This window comes from Microtus ochrogaster, chromosome 21 (assembly GCF_000317375.1).
Source record: "Microtus ochrogaster isolate Prairie Vole_2 chromosome 21, MicOch1.0, whole genome shotgun sequence".
Taxonomy (NCBI): Eukaryota; Metazoa; Chordata; class Mammalia; order Rodentia; family Cricetidae; genus Microtus; species Microtus ochrogaster.
In genome coordinates this window covers 10,843,145-10,862,030 of record NC_022022.1, presented here as the reverse complement: position 1 = coordinate 10,862,030, position 18,886 = coordinate 10,843,145, and the positions used below count along the sequence as shown (strand labels likewise).

At 45.6% G+C, this 18,886-nt stretch overlaps 2 protein-coding genes across 3 annotated transcripts in view; both read right to left on the bottom strand.

The window, feature by feature from the left end:
* Dennd2c (DENN domain containing 2C) overlaps positions 1-14,736 on the bottom strand; it is a 72,567-nt gene extending 57,831 nt beyond the window's left edge. Inside the window, exon 1 of the mRNA XM_005357134.3 lies at positions 14,711-14,736. The gene's annotated coding sequence lies outside the window, so the exon portion shown is untranslated. The remainder of the gene's footprint in view (positions 1-14,710) is intronic.
* A 2,578-nt stretch (positions 14,737-17,314) lies between these two features.
* Ampd1 (adenosine monophosphate deaminase 1) overlaps positions 17,315-18,886 on the bottom strand; it is a 22,814-nt gene continuing 21,242 nt past the window's right edge. For both annotated transcript variants that reach the window (XM_005357132.2, XM_005357133.2), the window contains 3 exons: positions 18,377-18,550; positions 18,102-18,212; positions 17,315-17,473 (listed from right to left, as the gene is read on the bottom strand). In XM_005357132.2, coding sequence (XP_005357189.1) covers positions 17,315-17,473; positions 18,102-18,212; positions 18,377-18,550 — 444 coding nt within the window. The remainder of the gene's footprint in view (positions 17,474-18,101; positions 18,213-18,376; positions 18,551-18,886) is intronic.

The window sequence follows — 18,886 nt, the reverse complement described above, 5'->3', positions numbered from 1 at the left end:
TATCTTCTAAGGTGCCTCTTCCTGCTGGTGAGAGTAACAGAAATGCGAAGTATACACCGTTTGGTGGTGCACACCTTTAATCCCAGCAGGCAGAGGCAAGGGGATCTCTGCAAATTCCAAGACAAACAGCCTACCTTGTAAGATCCATCTGAAACCAACAAACAAAAAGTTAAAAGAAATTCAAACTAAGTGTCTAAGGCAGACGCCCTATATATACTAATAACACAAGCTAACTCACTGATCAAATCATCTCCCGGGAATAAACAGTAATAAACATTGGATAAAAAGACGCACACAATAAATAAGCCTATAAAGGCAAGTTTTATCAAATACCAGTGTTTTAAAGACATTCAACTAAGTATACCAAAAAAGATACTTAAAAAAAATTCTCCTACAGAGAAACCTGTCTCAAAAAACCAAAAAAAAAAAAAAAATCTCCCAAGGTTGTTTTTATGTTGGTGGTGGTGGTGGGGGGGGGTTTGGTTTGTTTTGTTACCACAAGGTCTTAGTCAGGCTAAACTCCAATCACTCAGTGGCCAAGAATGATCATGGCCTGAGCTCAGGATCCTCTGCCTCTATCTCCCACCAGGCCCAGTTAGACAGACGCCGAGGATCCAAGCCAGGGCTCCAAGTCACCAGAAAAACTCTCCCAAACTTTAAATCATTTCCTGCTAATACAACGATACAATGTATTATTATCCACATTATTCGTTCCTCACTCACAGAGAAAGCCATAAAAAGTGTCCTCTTGTGGCAGCAAGCGCTCGGACTAACTCGACTCATACATTTCTGATCAGCAATAAAAACAAATTACCACTGTCCCAAAATTCTCAGCAAATAAAATGTAAACAACGAAAACCCAAGATTGAGGGGCTGGAGAGATGACTCATCGGTTAAGAGCACTGACTGTTCTTGTAGAGGACCTGGGTTTGATCCTCAGCACCCACGTGGTGGCTCACACCATCTGTAATGGGATCTAATGCCCTTTTCTGGTGTGCAGACCCATATGCAGACAGAGCACTCAGATACATAAATACATGAGTCTTTAAAGAGGTACACCAAAAAAGAGCCGGGCAGTGGTGGCGCAATCTCAGCACCCAGGAGACAGAGGAAGGCAGAACTTGTGAGTTTGAGGCCAGCCTGGTCTAATAAGTGAGTTCCAAAACAGGCTCCAAAGTTACACAGAGAAACCCTGTCTTGAAAAACCAATGAATGAGTGAATGAATGAATGAATGAAGGAAGGAAGGAAGGAATAAAGAGTTATACCATCTTGTAGATAAGCTAGTTATGTATGATATCTTCGCTATTAGAGCACACTGTGTAACTAGGATGTCTCACGCTGTAAATTAGGATGTTTTGCTATTTCTAAAATCCACAGAGGCAAGAGTGGTAGGGAACGCCTTCTCCTCTGATGTAGGAATCTGACGGTGGTGATTTTCCCCAGCACACAGCCCTCAGCTCTAGGGTGCATCTTCTTTCTGAATCGGTGTTGGTTCTCTGTTTAGCCAAGAAAGCAAAGGCTGGGTAAACTGGTTGAAAGAGCCCGGGCTCCTGTGCTGAACCACTACCTCTGTGATGCTGGTGGCAGACACAACAACACCAGGATGTTAGGTTCTCAGCAGGATTCTCCCAGGTCAAAACCCAAACAACAGCAGTCAAACGCCCATATCTGAGAACAGGACACAGCTGACTCTGCAGACATCACTCGTGACCCTTCTCAGGGGTGGGCATCAACTAACTGTCATCATCCCAAGGGACAATGGCGAAGCCTTTAAAGGTACAAGGGGGGTGGGGTGGGAGTCTGTGCTAGCTCAGAACCCTGGAGAGCAAGGGAAGGGAACCTCACGATAGCCAGTCTGTACTTAAGTAGGGTTCCAGAGATATGTAAGTAGGAGGACCTGACATCTGGCACTTTCCCAGCAGATAAAAACAGCCGGCTCAAGCTAGTTTTTTTAAAATGGAAAATGGTAGGGCTAGCTAGGCAGTGGAAGTGCATGGCTTTAATCCCAGCACTTGGGAAGCAGAGACAAGTGGATCTCTGCGAGTTCAAGACCAGCCTGGTCTACAGAGTGAGTTCCAGGACAGATAGACAGATACATGGATGGATGGATGGATGGATGGATGGATGGATGGATGGATGGATGGATGGATAGATAGATAGATAGATAGATAGATAGATAGATAGATAGATAGATAGATAGAATGCAATAAGTTAAGAAATAAAAATGGTGGGGCTAGAGCAGTTCTGTGGTTAAGAGCACTCTGCTCTTCCAGAGTCTGGTTTCTAGCTGCTGCATTTGAGAGGCTCACAACTGGCTGTCACTCCAGCTGTAGGGGATCCAATGACCTCTCCGTCTCTGTGGCACTCTCACACACATACACACATAAATAAAAATAAAATCTTAAGAGTGGCTTAGGAAAGCTAGGCACAGTGGCACAGACATGTAACCTCAGCATGAAACTGTCTGAGGCAGGAGGATTTCAAGTCTAAGGTGACCCAGGGCTACATAGCAAGACAAGCTCTTGTAGACCAGGCTGGACTTGAACTCACAGAGATCCACCTGTTCCTGCCTCCTGAGTGCTGGGATTAAAGGCGTGCACCACCACTGCCTGGCAGCAGGACAATCTTATTTTTTTTTATTTTTATTTATCTATTTTTTTATTTTTGGTTTTTTTGAGACAGGGTTTCTCTGTGGTTTTGGCAGAGGCAGGCGGATCTCTGTGAGTTCGAGACCAGCCTGGTCTACAAGAGCTAGTTCCAGGACAGGCAGCAAGACAATCTTAAAGACAAAATAAAATGAGCGAGCAGGGCGGTGGTGGCGCATGTCTTTAATCTGAGCACCAGGGAGGCAGAGACAGGTGGATCTTTTAGGTTCGAGGCCAGCCTGGTCTGCAAGAGCTAGTTCCAGGAGAGGCTCCAAAGCTACAGAGAAACCCTGTCTCAAACAAAAACAAAAACAAAAATAAATAAATAAAGCAAGTAAATAAACAAAACTTGTCTTAGGTAAAACAACCAAATGAAGTTTCATCAGACAGGAAGTTTTATAAACTACAAGGTGGAAAATTATATACAACGTAACTTTAATACCATAAAGCTTTTAGAATTTCATTACATTAACTCAATATTAGAAAAGATAATTAAGCAAATCTTTTTTTTTTTTTTTTTTTGATTTTTTTCGAGACAGGGTTTCTCTGTGCCTTTGGAGCCTGTCCTGGAACTAGCTCTGTAGACCAGGCTGGTCTCGAACTCACAGAGATCCGCCTGTCTCTGCCTCCCAAGTGCGCCACCACCGCCCGGCCAATTAAGCAAATCTTAATCTTTTTATCTAATTACCCTTAAGAAGCTTTCTCTGAAGCCAGCACCAGCTGCCCTGAACTGGAACATGGCCACTTAACACAACACTAGAAAGTCAACAAAACCCTCACTTCCACTGTGTTGGAAGACTGCAATTTTCCCCAGACACTCCAGAGATACAATTTAGAAAGTTTGAAAAGTCACAGGGTAGGACTGAAGAGATGGCTCAGCAGGTAGAGGTGCTGCTACCAAGCCTCACCACCTGCATCAGAGCCCTGGCCCCGCGGTAGGAGGAAGAAACGGATTCCCATAGGTTGTCCTCAGACCGCACGCACACCATGGGTGCCCACACAAATAAATAAGTAAATAACGTGCAATGCTTTTTAAAGCCATCAAATCACACTAATATTATTTTTAGAAATGTCGAGAGTCCTGGTGGCCCGGAGACAGCTGTACTTCTAGCCGCCTACATAATCACTGGTATATTTTGGTGTTTCCTCCTGGTCTTTTTTTATGAGACTATTTTTATGTAGCTGTAGTGAGGATGTATTTATAATTGTATCTTCTTATTTTTCATTTTAAAGCTACATAAAAGTTCTTTGGAAAAAAATCTCTGCCACCGTGGAACCATATAGTGTGACAACTCTGCCTGTTCCTGCAGAAGTGAACACCAAGCTGCTAGATTTAGATAAGTGACACAGCCTTGATAGTAAGGTACATTTGATAGTCAGGATCTATACACTCCTAAGGTCTACTCGGGCTCACAGTAAAATCTGTCTCGCCTTGTCTTTGCTTACTTTAAACTTAAGCTATTTGGATAAACTAAACCAAAAAAAAAAAAAAACCCTACAATATTCTATAATGAAGTGCCTGGTCTTGTTTGTGTGTGTGTCCGAGAAAGTCCTTTTCCCAAGGCCAGGTATTTAGACACCCCCCTATTCTCTCAGGGGCTTAAGAAAGTTCCTGCTTGCTAAAAAGGGAGCCAAAGCTCTGGCAAGAGGAACTTTCAGCTCTTCATTAACACATGACTGGTGCCTATTAATTTGTCAAGGTCAACGCTGGCTTTCTCAATCCCCGATCACAAGCCACACCCCAGCTTGTTTCTCCCTTTCTCCCACTTAATCCTTTGTGCAATTGTGGAGTATAAAAGGTGTAGCCTTAGCCGGGCGGTGGTGACGGCTGCACACGACGGTAGGTAATCCCAGCACCCAGGAGGCAGAGACAGGTGGATCTCTGTGAGTCTGAGGCTAACCTGGTCTACAGAACAAGTTCCAGGACAGGTTCCAAAGCTACAGAGAAACTCTATCTTGAAAGAAAGAAAGAAAGAAAGAAAGAAAGGAAGGAAGGAAGGAAGGAAGGAAGGAAGGAAGGAAGGAAGGAAGGAAGGAAGGAAGGAAGGAAGGAGTATCCTTTTTTCAATCAGGATGGGGCAGCCATCCTGATTCACCCTCAGATCTCCACACCTTCTCTTTGAGACCTGAACCCCACTGGAGCTGGACTCTGGCAAGTAACCAAGGCTCAGAGAGAACCAACATTCTGCTTCTATCCACGGCTTAGAGTTTACTGTTCATATATTTCATTAAAAAATACAATACATATTTCTTTTTTTAGGATTTATTTTTAATTCTGTGTGTGTGTCTGTGTGTTTATGTAGGTGTATGCACATGCGTGCCGGTGCTCACAGGAGCTAGAGGTGTCAGACTGCCATGGAGCTGGAGTCACAGGAAATTGTGAGCCACCTGATGTGGCTGCTGGGAATCGAACTCTGATGGTTTGGAAGAGCAGAACGTGCTCCCAACCACTGAGCCGTCTCTCCAGCTCTGATATGTATCTTCTTTGCAGAGTTTCTTTTGTACAAAATAATATCTGTATGGTTAATTTGTTGTATATAGGAGGATTTTTCTTTTTTGTTGTTGTTGTTGCTGTATAGAATTCTATTTAGTGGTAAAAACGCCAGCATTTACTTTTTTACGTCTCCTGTCCTGCTGATGTGTATATGGACTATCTGTAGATCTGGCCCCTGCTGACAAGCAGGGCTGGGGTAGAGCTCACTTGCTTACCTAGCACGTGCCAGACACACACTGGATTCCTGGCATCACACAATAAAAAGTTGTTATCAACAGTTTATATGTGTGTGTGTGTGTGTGTGTGTGTGTGTGTGTGTATCTTTGATAGACATAATATATCTTTTTTTGGTATTATCTAGAATTTGCTATGTTATGGGGTGGGTCTATTACTACAACACACTGCCAAGTACTTTTGCAAAGCAGTTGGACTAAGTTACACTCTCAGCAGCAAATAAGAATCTAGTCCTTCCTCCTAATCTCCCCACCACTTAGATCTGCTGCCTTTGAGCTCTAGCCCCTCTGGTAATAAAGGTATCTCATGGTTTCTGTGTGAACTTCTCAACCCCAGTACACAGCCCTGGCTGGGCTAGAACTTGCAATCTTCCGACCTCAGTCTCTGAAGTAGTTGGTATTACATGTGCATGCCAGCACATCTGGCTCAAACTCATTCATTCTGTACTATATGACTCTTCATTGCTATACAAATACGATCGTTTTTAATTGCTTTTATAAGTCATCACTCTCTGTTGAAATTAGTATCTCATAAATTCCAGAAACACTGCCAATTCAGAACAGGCCAGTTCTCAGGCATTCTGACTCAGTGTATATGTACCATAGATGGTAACTCAATCACAAAAGTAGACAAAAGCCCAGAGAGATCACAGGAGTGTTCAGAATTATGGAAGCCAAGAAGACAGGAAGACCGAGACTTGAGTGTCTGTTGGTCATCAGGACCCGGGCAAGCGGTAAGGAGGATGCTGCCAGTGAGATGGCAGTGAACTAGGTAGGAGTGGATGGGGCCATGAAGCTCGGGAGCAGCAACTGTAGACAATCCTTCAAGGAGTTAACCCAACCCGGCAGCAAGGGGACGGCACAGTGAGGGCTGGGAAGGAACACTGGGTGCAGGAGAGCTTTTCTCCTTAGCACAGGAAAAGAAGTTATATTTAAACCCGGGTGGGAAGGCGTCAGGAAGGAAGGGGGAAGAAACAAGGATAGAGAACAGAAGCCCAGAAGGGAGAGAAGGCAGGGACCTCCAGTGGGACCTGGAGAGGTGCGCGGTCACCAGGAGCAGGGCTGCTCTTCCCCTGGAGCAGGAGTATGGACAAGCGAAGGACGAGGGATGCGGGCAGATTTGCAGGCTTAAGGGGTACACGACGAGGAACTTCTAGCGGAGGGCTTTTATAGCTTCCCTGCTTTGAAATAATAAGCATGAATATCTACCAAGAGGGAGAGATGGAGAAGCAAAGGCTTGGAGAGGTAGGAGTATCTCAATTAGGCTTTGTGAAAACACAAAGCAAGAGCACATGGTCCCACTGGCACAGGGCTTTTTCTGCTTCTGGCCTGAGATCTGGTCACAGCAATGAGAAAATTAACTAACACAGATGAGCTGGGCTGGTGACAGCAAACGAGGAGGAAGATGGGCAAAGTAACGCTGCAACCCCTTAATCTATAGCTCCTCATATTGTGACCCCCAACCATAAAATTATTTTGTTGCTACTTCATAACTGTAATTTTGCCACTGTTATGAATCATAATGTGAATATCTGTGTTTTCCAGTGATCTTGGGTGACCCCTGTGAAAGGGTCACAACCCACAGATTGAGAACAGCTGCTTTAGGGGAAAGAGGAAAGAGAGGAACAAGGGAAAATGTAATACCTGGCATCCATCTTTGGAAGGCCCCTCCCCCTGGGAGTTGCCTTGGTCTGGACTCCACCTCCCAGAAAGCCCGCCAAGCAGTGACCCCTCCCCAGGGAGGGTCAGGACTACTCCCACAGGCCATTTTAGACTGCTGCCAAGAGAATGAACACGTGGTCTCTGGGTTTTATGTGGTCTCCCCTGCTGTCTCTTCCTTGCCATGCTTCCCCAGCCACCTGGGGGCGCTGCATTAAACGTGGGCATCTTTTATTGGGTCTAATTTGGTCTGATTGGAATTATTTGCGTCGGCAGAGAGGCTTGTCTTAAGAATATTCCTAACAGAAAGAACATGCAGGAAAGGGGTGGAAGCCCTTTCTGGAAGGGCTCGCGAAAGAAAGAACGGTGGCAGCTCTTACCGAAGTGGAAGATGAGAAAATGTGTGTGCCGTGAGACCAAGTTGGTTGATTCTGTTCAGGTCATATGACCCTACTATAGTAAAAAAGGAGTATCTATGATAAGAATTAAAGGCCTGGCTACCTGAGAATAGCTCAATTGCTTGTTTGTTTACTTTGAGATAGACCCTGACTGTATTATCACAGGCTAACCTTAAACTTCTGAGCCCCCTGTCTCAACCTCAGGATACAATCTTTAAGAGCTGCTCAGTGGTGAGCTGTGGTGAACAGACAGGGGACAGATCCTTAGCTGACGCCGGAGAACATGATTCATAGAGGGGATGAAGTATATAATTCTTAAACTCTCTCAGAACCTGGACACAGTAAAAAGAAAATAAACTTGGACCAAAGATAGGAAAATTACTGACCACCCTTAAATGGGGGAATGCCTTGCTTCTCAAGAGTACACACAGAACGTCAGGGGAGCCAAGGAGCCAAGGACCTGATAACAGCAAGAGCTGAGTCTGGGCTCAGGGTGGTGGCACACACTCTAACCCAGAGCTCTGGAGGAGGCTGAGGCAGGAAGATGCCTCAAAAGTTAAGGCTATCCTGGGCTACAGGAGGCCCTCAAAACAGCAAATCTGAAGTCTCAGTTAAGGGGCTAAGACAAGGGATGTTTGTGGTGAGAAAGCGAGTTCCGGGAAAGTGGCAAACACAAAGAAAGGAGGCACTCAACAGCAAAAGGGAAGACGACGGAGGGCAGCCATGATGTGGGGTGGGAGATGACAGGGCAGCCATGATGTGGGGTGGGAAAAATCAAAGGCAAGTTGTGTAAGGGCAGCAACAGCTGAAGAGAATGCCGCTGTGGTTTTACACACACGCACACACAAGCTTCACAAAACAGTAACTTCCATCACCTTATAAAGAACGGCATATAGTTTAAATCATATATTATCTCATCATTGTTTTCAATTCCGACATAAATCATGGAAGAACTAAAATCAGAAAAGATTCACCATAATGACACAGGCAACTTCTCCTACCTCCAGTGTGGAGAACACATGGACAATGCTCTGTGCTTATCAGGTTCACTTAGGAGTCTGTTTCATTCATTTGCATTTAATTGGGTGAGGGTTGAAAATCCCAGCTGAAACAATGAGCTGCCGTAAAGTGGTAAAAATAGCAACACGCTCAGTAGTGGAAGTTTTTTAGTCTCAATACAAAACGATCGTTCTTCAGAGTAAAGAACCAATCTCAAGAATTTGATGTCTTCGGGAACAAACCTTGAAATTACCCGCCAGCGTCATAGGTGAGGAAGCATTTCTTTTTCAACAGGGTCTCACTGTGTACCCCTGGTTAGCCTGGAGCTCCCTCTGTATACTAGGCTATCCTTGAAAAAGAGACACATCCGTTTCTGATGAGATTAAAGGTATGCGCCACCCCTGCCCAGCTAAAGGGCTTATTTTTATGTGTATGAGTGTTTTGCCTGTATGTATATAAATGTGCCACATGTGTGCAGTGCCGTGGGAGACCAGAAGAAGGCCTCACACTCCCTGGACGGTTGTGTGATGTGGGTGTTGGGAACGGAAGCCAGGTCCTCCACGGAGGCAGCGAGTGTTCTCAACTGCTCAACAGTCTATCCAGCCCCCCAAGTGTTTGTTTGTGTAGCCTCAGTTGGCTGTGAGCTCACTATAGAGCTGAAGATGCCCTAGAACTCCTGACCCTCCTACCTCCACCTACCTCATTCTAGGGGTACAGATTTTTACCACCACATCCAGCTTCTGTGAATCTGGGATCAAACCCAAAGCCTCTAGCAGGCTAGGCAGGCATGCTACCAACTGAGCTACACCCAGTGTCTCGTTGAAAGTACTTGAAAGGGCTTGTTGGTTTTTTGTTTTTGTTTTTGTTTTTTAAAAAAAGGGCAGGGGGCGGCTAGGGTAAGGCTCAAGCTGGCTTCGAACTCCTGTGCAGACCAGGATGACCTTGCATTTCTGATTCCCCGGCCTCCACTTCCCGGGTGCTAAGATTCCAGGCGAGGACCACACCTACTCTTACGTGATCTTACGTGACGGTGAAGGCTGGTAGCAGGGCTTCAACCAAGCGACACAGGCCCTCTAGCACCCAGGCTGCATCTCAGCCTGAAAGTTGTTTAACTTTCCATTAAAGCTCATCTGAATGCTTTTTGACAACTGGCAAGCTCTCTTCCTGAGTGAGTCTGGGTACCGGTGTCAACCTCAGCTGGTTACCTCTGAGATCTCGTCACCCATTACCCTCATCCTGGACTCTGGATCCTGCCTGACATCTGCATCTCGTTGCTCTACAGACACTTCAAACTCAACAGGTTCAGAACGGAGACAATTATCATCCCATCCCATGAAAAATAATAAAGCCAGCCTCTGTAGTCACTGAGTTTTCCAAGCTAAGAAACAAAGTCATTGCCCTTTTTGCTCCTCCGCTAATGGATTCTTGAACAGCCCTGTCTTCATGGCTGTCCTCTCCTCTTCCTCAGGATCCTCATCTGCCCCGCCAGGAGTACTTCAATAGCAAACTTGGCCTATCTATCTTATCAACCTCCAAACCTATCTCCCTGCCTTCTGCCTGGCTTCATTCAATCCAGCCACCACACAGAACCATCAGTGTGTAATCTTGTCTAATTACTGCTGACCCTTCTCTGGCTCTCCATCGTCTCCAGACTCAGTTGCGAAGTCCTCACACAGACTCTCTCCAGTCACTGGTGTCCACAGACTCATCCCCCCGCCCCTGCTGAATCATAGCTTTAAACCATGCATTTGTTAAAAATTCATGTTACTTAAAAAGTATTTTAAAAAAAAAACTTCAATACCATATGCTACAGTGAAAGATTTTGCAGAGCTGAACTTAATCAGTCATTTCTTTATTCCAAGTCAGGGGGCCTACCCCCACACTTAGCTAGCAATTGCAATGATCTAATGGAATAAACAACCGTGCTCGGCAATTTTCTTTTTCTACATTATTTTTAGCCCAACCACCCACCTCTGTACCTCTGACTTTAGTAACCAGAACGCATTTCTTGAACTTACCGTACGCCACAAAGAGTTCCGGCCCTCAGCCATACCTTCCCTGAGCTGGGCAAACTCCTAGCTATCCCTCAAAATCAATTCAAATATGGTACTTGATTCAACCTTTTCTACAGCCCTCCTCCCTACCACATTGTTTCCCGTTCAATTATATTTATACCTCTATTATCATACTAAAACTATAGTGACTTTATTTATTTATTGTTTGGGGACAGATTTCCCTACTTAGCCCAAGCCAGCCTACAAAATTTCCTGGTTCCTGCCTTACTCTTCCAGGTGCTAGGAGTACAGGTATAACCACTATGACCGGGACATTTCTTCTCCTGCTTCTAACATTTAAGTCATGGTTTGCGAACAGGTATTTTAAACTCCTTATTGAAAACAGACACATCTTATATTGGTAAGATAATGCCCTAAGTGGCTGGGAGTTTAAAAACAAGGAGAATCCCATGTCATTCACCAGAAGAAAAAAAAAAGTTTTACATACAAAGTATAATTAAATTGTAGCTTGGACATGCCTCTATGTCTTGTAATACCAGTTTTTCTGTCTGTCCCTCCTCCTCTTCTCCCTCCCACACCCCCTTCTCTCTTTCTCCTTCTTTCTCTCCCTCTCCCCCCCCCTTTCTGCCTGTCTGATTTGAGATTCATAAAAATTCTGTCTTTTAAATGCCTTTTGGATTTCACTGTGTCTTACAGAATTTGAACTCAATACATGGCAGAGAATGAGCACTGAGCTCAGGATCATTGCAGCCTGACACCTCTGCTGCCTGACCTGGTGGCAGGCGGTTACTCATCTTCTCTATGCCTCTCATGATGACAGCATCCCTCAATGGTACATTTTGTGAGGACTAAAAAGCTAATACACAAAATGAATTCAGGACGCTGCCTGCGCTGAGCTTTCCAAATGGCTTTCCAGTACTTTCTTAGCCCCCTCAAGCAGAAGGAACACATACGCTCCCAGGAAGGAGACCTCCTTCCCATGCGTGCCAACAGTGTAGGTTCTCAACTATGCCTTCCTTGATAGTTGCTCAGTAAGTAAAACAAATACAAGGTGTTAGTTAGACCTGTAAGATGAACAAATTTTCAGTAAATTCATTATGCAGAACATGCTTAAAGCTGGTTTGAAAAAGTTTTAGACAATCATAGTGGCAAACACCACAATCCTAGCACTCAGATCTAGATAGAATTTACTGCATGTTTGAGGGCAGCCTGAGCTACATAAGGCCAACCTGTCTCAGAAACAAAACAAAATAAAAGTTTCAAAACACCTATTTTCCCACTGAATTGTTGAAAATATTTAAATAAAACTCTTTTTCTATAATTTTTTTTTAAATTTGAAACAAAACTCACCATAATAGCTTGGCTAGCCTGAAACTCACTATGCAGACCAAGCTGGCCTTGAACTCATAGAGATCATAGAGATCTGCCTCCCATGTGCTAGGATTAAAGGCATTACACTGGACTAAGGATTTGTTTTTATTTACGTGTGTGTGTGTGTGTGTGTGTGTGTGTATGTGTACATGACTGGAGAGATGGCTTAAGAGCACTGTCTGCTCTTCCAAAGGTCCTGAGTTCAATTCCCAGCAACTACACGGTGGCTCACAACCATCTGTAATGAGATCTGGTGCTCTCTTGAGGAAGAGACCTGGTCAGTCATCCTCATCAACTTAGACCATGAAACCCAACATGGACAAGTTCAACAGAGCTGTCATATACAGGCTTCAGCATTGCCAGGGCATAAATTTCATTTTTCAATTTATATATATATATATATGTGTGTGTGTGTGTGTGTGTGTGTGTATATACACACACACATATATATACACACATATATGTGTGTGTGAGCATATACTACATATATGTCTTATCCCATGAAGCTGCAGTTACAGGCATTTGTATACCAGACATGTGTGCTAGAAACTGAACTCAGGTCCTCTGGAAGAGCATCAAGTGCTTTTAGTCACTGGGTCTTCTCTCCAGCTTCACAAAGAAAACTCTTAAAAGAGCACAAAATTATGTACTAGTAATTTCCCCTCTAGACCTCCACTTAATTCCACTATGGTATACAGTACCTACAGCAAAAGGACCGCTACAGATCATTTAAAAGTAATATGATTTCAGCCAGGCAGTGGTGGCGCACGCCTTTAATCCCAACACTAGGGAGGCAGAGGCAGGTGGATCTCTGTGAGTTCGAGGCCAGCCTGGTCTACAGAGCTAGTTCCAGGATAGGCTCCAAAGCCACAGAGAAACCCTGTCTCGAAAAACCAAATAGTAATAACTATATGACTTCCAGCTGGGGCTGGGGGTGTGGCTCAGTGGTAGAGTTCTAGTAGTCACAAGACCCTAGATTCAACCTGCAAAGCAAGAGAAAAGAAGGGCCAAGGAGACAGCTCAGCACAGAGGGAAGCTTGCCACGGTGCCTGAACTCACACCCCAGAACCCACAGGACAGAAGAAGAAAATAAAGTCTCACGAATTGTTTCTTGCCTTCTAAATGTGTGTGCCCTGTGTGCCCACACATATAATAAATTTTTATTACATGTATTAGTTTGTGGGGGGATACATGTGGAGGTCAGAGGACAATCTGCCGGAGCTGGTTCTCTCCTTCTACACATCCTGGGGCCTGAGCTCAGCTCTTCAGACTTGGCAGCAAGTGCCCTCACACACCCCAAGCCATCTCGCTAACCCTATAACAGGAGGAATTTTTTATTTTGTTTTGTTCTGCACGGTAGAGGAGTCACACGTATACCCGGGCTGGCCTCAAACTCACCATACCGTCAGTGGCCTGAGCTTTTGAACCCCAACGTGCACCTCTCTTATGCTTGGGGTGGGAGGTGTGAACCGCCATGCCCAGTTTACCAAGTACTGGGACTGCACCCAGGACTCTGTGCGTGGTACGTACATACATCACCAATAGCTACATCCACATCCCTAATTTTACATTTTAAATTAGAAAAGGAAAGAGGCTGCCTACGGCTCTCCATCAAAAGCACTGATATTTCTGAGTCTAAAAATATTCTAAGTCTATTGCCACATTCGACAGACTAATGGAAGGCCATGAGACAATTACTGCAGCTCCTGGTTTCTGCCTTTGAAACGACTCCAGGCACCCGTCAGTACCCCTAGTAGAAACCTCCTGGTTATAGCCTGCTATTCCTTTTTTTAATTTCCCATCTCCTCCTCATTTGTACAAGGAAAGGACACAGCCGTCTATAATAAAAACTGTACAAAACCCACAGCTACGTATTAACTGCTTTAGAAGATTCAGATCTTCCTATAAGGAGCCCCTCAGTTTACAAAAACAAATTTAAGTCCTGCTTTGAAGCAATGCTCTCAGCTCACTCGGTCAGATATCTTCAACAGTGACTATTTATCTAAGGCCGAGGAAAAGAGTCTCTCTGATTGGTACAAACTTCATGGCAAATGATTCCACAACACTATACAGATAGTATGCTATTTTAGAAAAGTTCATGACTCAGTTAAGAATAGATCCGCTCTCCAAACAATGGTGATTGTGTGGAAAAGAAGCGTAAATAGTTTATTTACATAGTAGGCAGAAGTTAGAACTTATCTAACATAATGTAGGCGAATCAGCAGCTTTGAGATAAAGGTGTACAGGGCGCCTACTGTGCGCTAAGCACTTAGTAGTTTCACAGACTAGACAAGCTCCAAGGTGCCTGTGTATCAAACAATGCCTGACATCTGCAGAACGAGGTCACTCCTGTCCTTTGACCATGAGAACACCCATGGGCGTCACAGTTTTACACTTAGGGGAAACAAGCTGGGAAAAGTTACCCTGGCGGAGGTGCGACGTTTTGTTTGTGGGCCGGAGCTCCAGAGTGGAGCCTACTGACTCATAATCTAATCATCATCTTCTCTCCTGGCTACTCCACAGTTGTACTTCCAGGCCCACTGTTGAATTTTTTACTTAAAAAATTACTTGACGACTTTTGAGCCTGCCAGACTGTTTGGAGGCAAAGAGCACGCATACACTCTTTACCGCTGTTTCAAGTGCACCGTCCGGGCACGTCCAAGTTCAAGACCGCCTGAGAGGCGCGTTTCCTCCGGGTGGCGAGCGCCCGGCTCCTCCGCCCGCGCCCCCAACCGCGCCTGCGGCTGCGGCTCGCACGCAAGCTGCCACCCGCCTTCCCTTGGCCCAAAGTGCCCAGCTCCCTGGAGACCACTGACACACAGGACGCCCCCAGGGGCAACGCCAACAGCTGAGAGACCGAGGCCCCGCCGCCTCCGGCCGCATCCCATCGCCTACCTGCCTGGGCCGCGACACCGACTCCCGCAAGGATCCGACACTCCCATCTGTGGCCTCTGGGATCCAACTCTGGCCTCTTCGTCCCGCCCCCGCAGATCGCAGTCTCCGCCCCGGACACGCCCCTTCTCGGCCTGGACACGCCCCACGCCCACCCACAGGCTCCGCCCTTCCCCGGTCTCTGCACCCTGCCCAAAACCCGCGCCTGGCGGTCTCTCCGCCCCCCCGACTCTGGTGCGCCAGAGTGCTCGTCGGCTCCCTGCTGCGACCTTGGCCCAAGCTTAGCGGAGCCAAAACTCTGTTTCCGGATCTGCTGTCGGACCTACCACACGCAAAGGACTCGTACCTCGAGGGAGAGCCTTAGTTGTTACAGGAGCAAACAGCACCTCCTTTAAGAAAACCATAAAGCAACTCAGTGAGCAAACATTCCTTGGGAACATTAGTTAGTAGAGAGATGCCAATAACGCACCTGGCCCCGGGTTTGGACTCCCGAGCCGGATGCTTTTGATGCCCACTCCCCGTGCCGACCAGGTCGCCACACCCGGTTGACACTCACGCTTAAGCGCTCCTGCCGGCAACACGATCTTGCTCAGGTATGCACATGGCTCGGTGCCTGCTGCGAGAGTAGCCCAGTTTCACTCTGCGAGACTGGGATGAGTGGAGCCTAGTTCCCAGCACTATCTAACCGCCCCACCCACCCCACCCCACCCCATCAGACCTTGTGTCTGGCAACCAAGTTTCCCTCGCTTGTTCACACAGAAGTACCAAAATAGAAGACCGCTGCAGAGAGGTGTTTGATTACACATCACGGATGACTGTCACCAGCCAATTTAGCAAAGACAAAAACGGCAGCATGTCCCAATCCGTTGTTAAGTCATGAGGTAGGGACAATAAAAGGATTTGGCGAGGGAGAAGTAACGACAGTACCCTTTTAAAAAAAAAAAAAACCTAGTGAGGAAATAGTTTGAATCTTGTTTGGAATATGGAATAAATTATAGACATTGGTCTTTCTGAACTTCATCACTCCCTTACCTAAAGCGTATGCCGTCTTTATACATAGATGTGTGTCTCATTATTTTTTATAGATTATTTTTTATAGCGTCTCACAGTGTAGCCCAGGCTGGCCTGCCTCAAACTTCTTATCTTCCCACCCCTTCTTCCGGAGTGCCAGCACAGGCATGAGCCATCACAACCGACTTTGAATCTAATCGGTTTGGAAAGTATCCCAGATAAGTTGTACAAGATGAAATTCGGAACTGAAGGAGTGTTTTTGAAATTCATGTTTTGAACTTTGCATCCAGGAAGGTTCTTTGGCAGAATGAAGGAACCTGGGATTCCAAGACAAGCAGAATAAATGAATTCCCGTGTGTATTCTGTTGCCCTCTCATGGGTAGGATGGAGCTGGCTCTGATAGTACCTGTCCTACTACTATGTAAGTCTGAGAATAATATTAAGTGATTTGTATTATTTTGGTGACTAGGAAGTCAACATAAAATCAGGTTCTTAGCAAATAAACACTCGCCAAACCGAATTTTTAACTTCTGAAACCAGGAAGAGGAGTCTTACACCACCGCTAGTACAAACATGTCCTAAGGGACACACCTAAGCTCACGGCTACCTGTGCAGAAAGAAAAAACATGCATGAATTTGCTCTCACTCCATTCTGAGATGTCTTGAGGAGTTCCCTTTTCACATATCCTGTAGCCTCAAGGGTGATCAGCTTGAAGGAGAATGAAAACCATCTTTTCACTCTTAGTGTCTGATTGTTTGTCTATAACCACTTTTTTAAATAAACTGGGTGAAATATCAACCTAACCACTAGATGGCAACACAGTTGTGTGTGAACAAATGGAATCCGGAGGACCTGAGCATCTCCTGACCTGAAGTACCCAGCATCTTTATCCTTGTCTCTCTGTCTCTCTCTAGACAGAGCTTCACTGTGTAGTGCTTTGGCTGTCCTGACACACACCATGTAGACCAGGATTGTTTGAACTCAGAGATCTGCCTGCCTCTGCCTCAGAGTGTTGGGACTGAACGCGTGCGCCACCGTACCTAGCAGGCATCTCCTGCTTCAGCAGCTGAAGTCTCCAGCTAGGACAAATCTTCCCTCGGTACTGCTCACAAATGCCGGTTTTCTAAACTTTCGCAAAACTGGTCTGACTTTGTGGAAGAAAACCCCGATGGACTTAAGCTTTGTCAAGGAACTTTTAAGTGGATCCAGGTGCCTTAACTGTGTTCTGTTTCTATAGTCCTAAAGCCCACCGTCTCTCAGCATTGATTGGGTCACTGGCTCGTGTCCTTGGCTACCTCTGATAACTCTCCTTCCTGAAAGTCATGCAGGCTCTGGAGTCACACAACTTTACGTCCCCACCGCTGTCCCTCACAAAGGCTATCTTGAGGACTTCATCTAACTAATTCACATTTGCTCATTATCACCAAAATAGAAATTATATCTACTGTACAAAGGCATGAAAGGAACTGAGTAGATGAAATATCAGTGAAACACTTAATACAATGCTTGCCTTATTTTAAGAGTAGGGTCGCGATAACTGGTACTACAGGGTTCAGACTCAGTGAAAACCCCACTCACAGCGTTATCCAGTTTCTTTATTCTGTTGGTTTGAGACCCTCAGCAATTAAGTTGAGTTCATAACACCAAGTTTCATAGCGATAGGCCATGCGAATTTGAGCGACATTTGTCCTCCGGATGTCATTTCCAACGGGGCCTTCCTCCAGGTAATTGTTGCCCAGAAACTTGGCTTTTTCCTGTAAGACAACGGGAGGAGAAAGCTCAATGTCTCCTTTCCCCACTGGGATAGACGGTGATCACATCCTCTACCGTAATCTTCATGTTACTCATAAACCAAAGGAAAAACAGCAAGCCATTCATTTGGTGCCTCTGTGTGCATGTTCCCTGAGAAATCAAATGTATTATTTCCTGAGAGACATGGCCAGAGGACAGAACTCAGTGGGGGAGGCACGGGGATTCAAATCAGAGCCCTCCAGGCTCTACCACTCCCTGAGCTAAATCCCCAGCCCAGGATGGTCTTTTCTAGTCCCTGTCATAGCAGCTGTATGTGGCTTGTGCATCAGCTTCTCCTCATGTATTCATGGATTTCCTCACGCCCCTCATTTCCAATAATTTTTCTTTTTTCTTTCTTTTCTTTATTATTTTTTTTTTCGAGACAGGGTTTCTCGGTTGTTTTGGAGCCTGTCCAGGAACTCACTCTGTAGACCAGGCTGGTCTCGAACTCACAGAGCTCCACCTGCCTCTGCCTCCCGAGTGCTGGGATTAAAGCCATGCACCACCACCGCCCGGCATTCCACTAATTTTTTAATGTGTAGATCGCTAGACCCCATGCTCAGAAGGGCAGTCAGCTACAATGCAGTCTACCTCGTGAGAAATTCCACACTGCAGGACACTGTTCCTGGCCACCTCACACATGTCGCAGGTGCTCAGCTTGAAGACTTGCGCAGCAATGGCATATTCTTCCATCAGGGGCTCCTGCAGTTATTTATGTAAATAAGGAGAGGGGTGCCTTAGTAAAAGAAACACTACACATCCTACGTAAAGAGAAGGAAGAAGTGCCTTGATTGGACTCTCAGTTTCTGGGTGGGGAGTGATGGCGCCGCAAAACACACTTGCATTGCTCACGCTTCTGCGTGTACCTTGGTGAAATGGAATTGCATCGGGTCGTCGGTTGACAGCGAGATCATCAGGCCTTTCTGGAGGAAATCCAAGAAAGGATTTTTTGCATATTCGAGAAACAGGCTGTTGTTACTTAAAGGTGACATGGCGATGGGAATCTGGGCTAAGAAAAACAAGTACTGTAACACAGGACTCTGGAAAGAAAGGAAAAGAGACCGTGAGGATGGTGGAAAGGGATAGACCCTAGAAATCTTAAAAGTTCCTGATCAACCCTATGGTTTAGCTTTCCACAAAGGTGTCTTAAATCCTACAGAGTGGTTATAGTTTGTCTTTTCCTTCTTTCTTCCCTTCCTTCCTTCTTTCTTTCCTTCTTTCCTTCCTTCCTTTTTTCTTTCTTTCCTTCCTTCTTTCTTTCTTCCTTTTTTTTTGTTTTTTGTTTTTTGTTTTTCGAGACAGGCTTTCTCTGTGGCTTTGGAGCCTGTCCTGGAACTAGCTCTGTAGACCAGGCTGGTCTCGAACTCACAGAGATC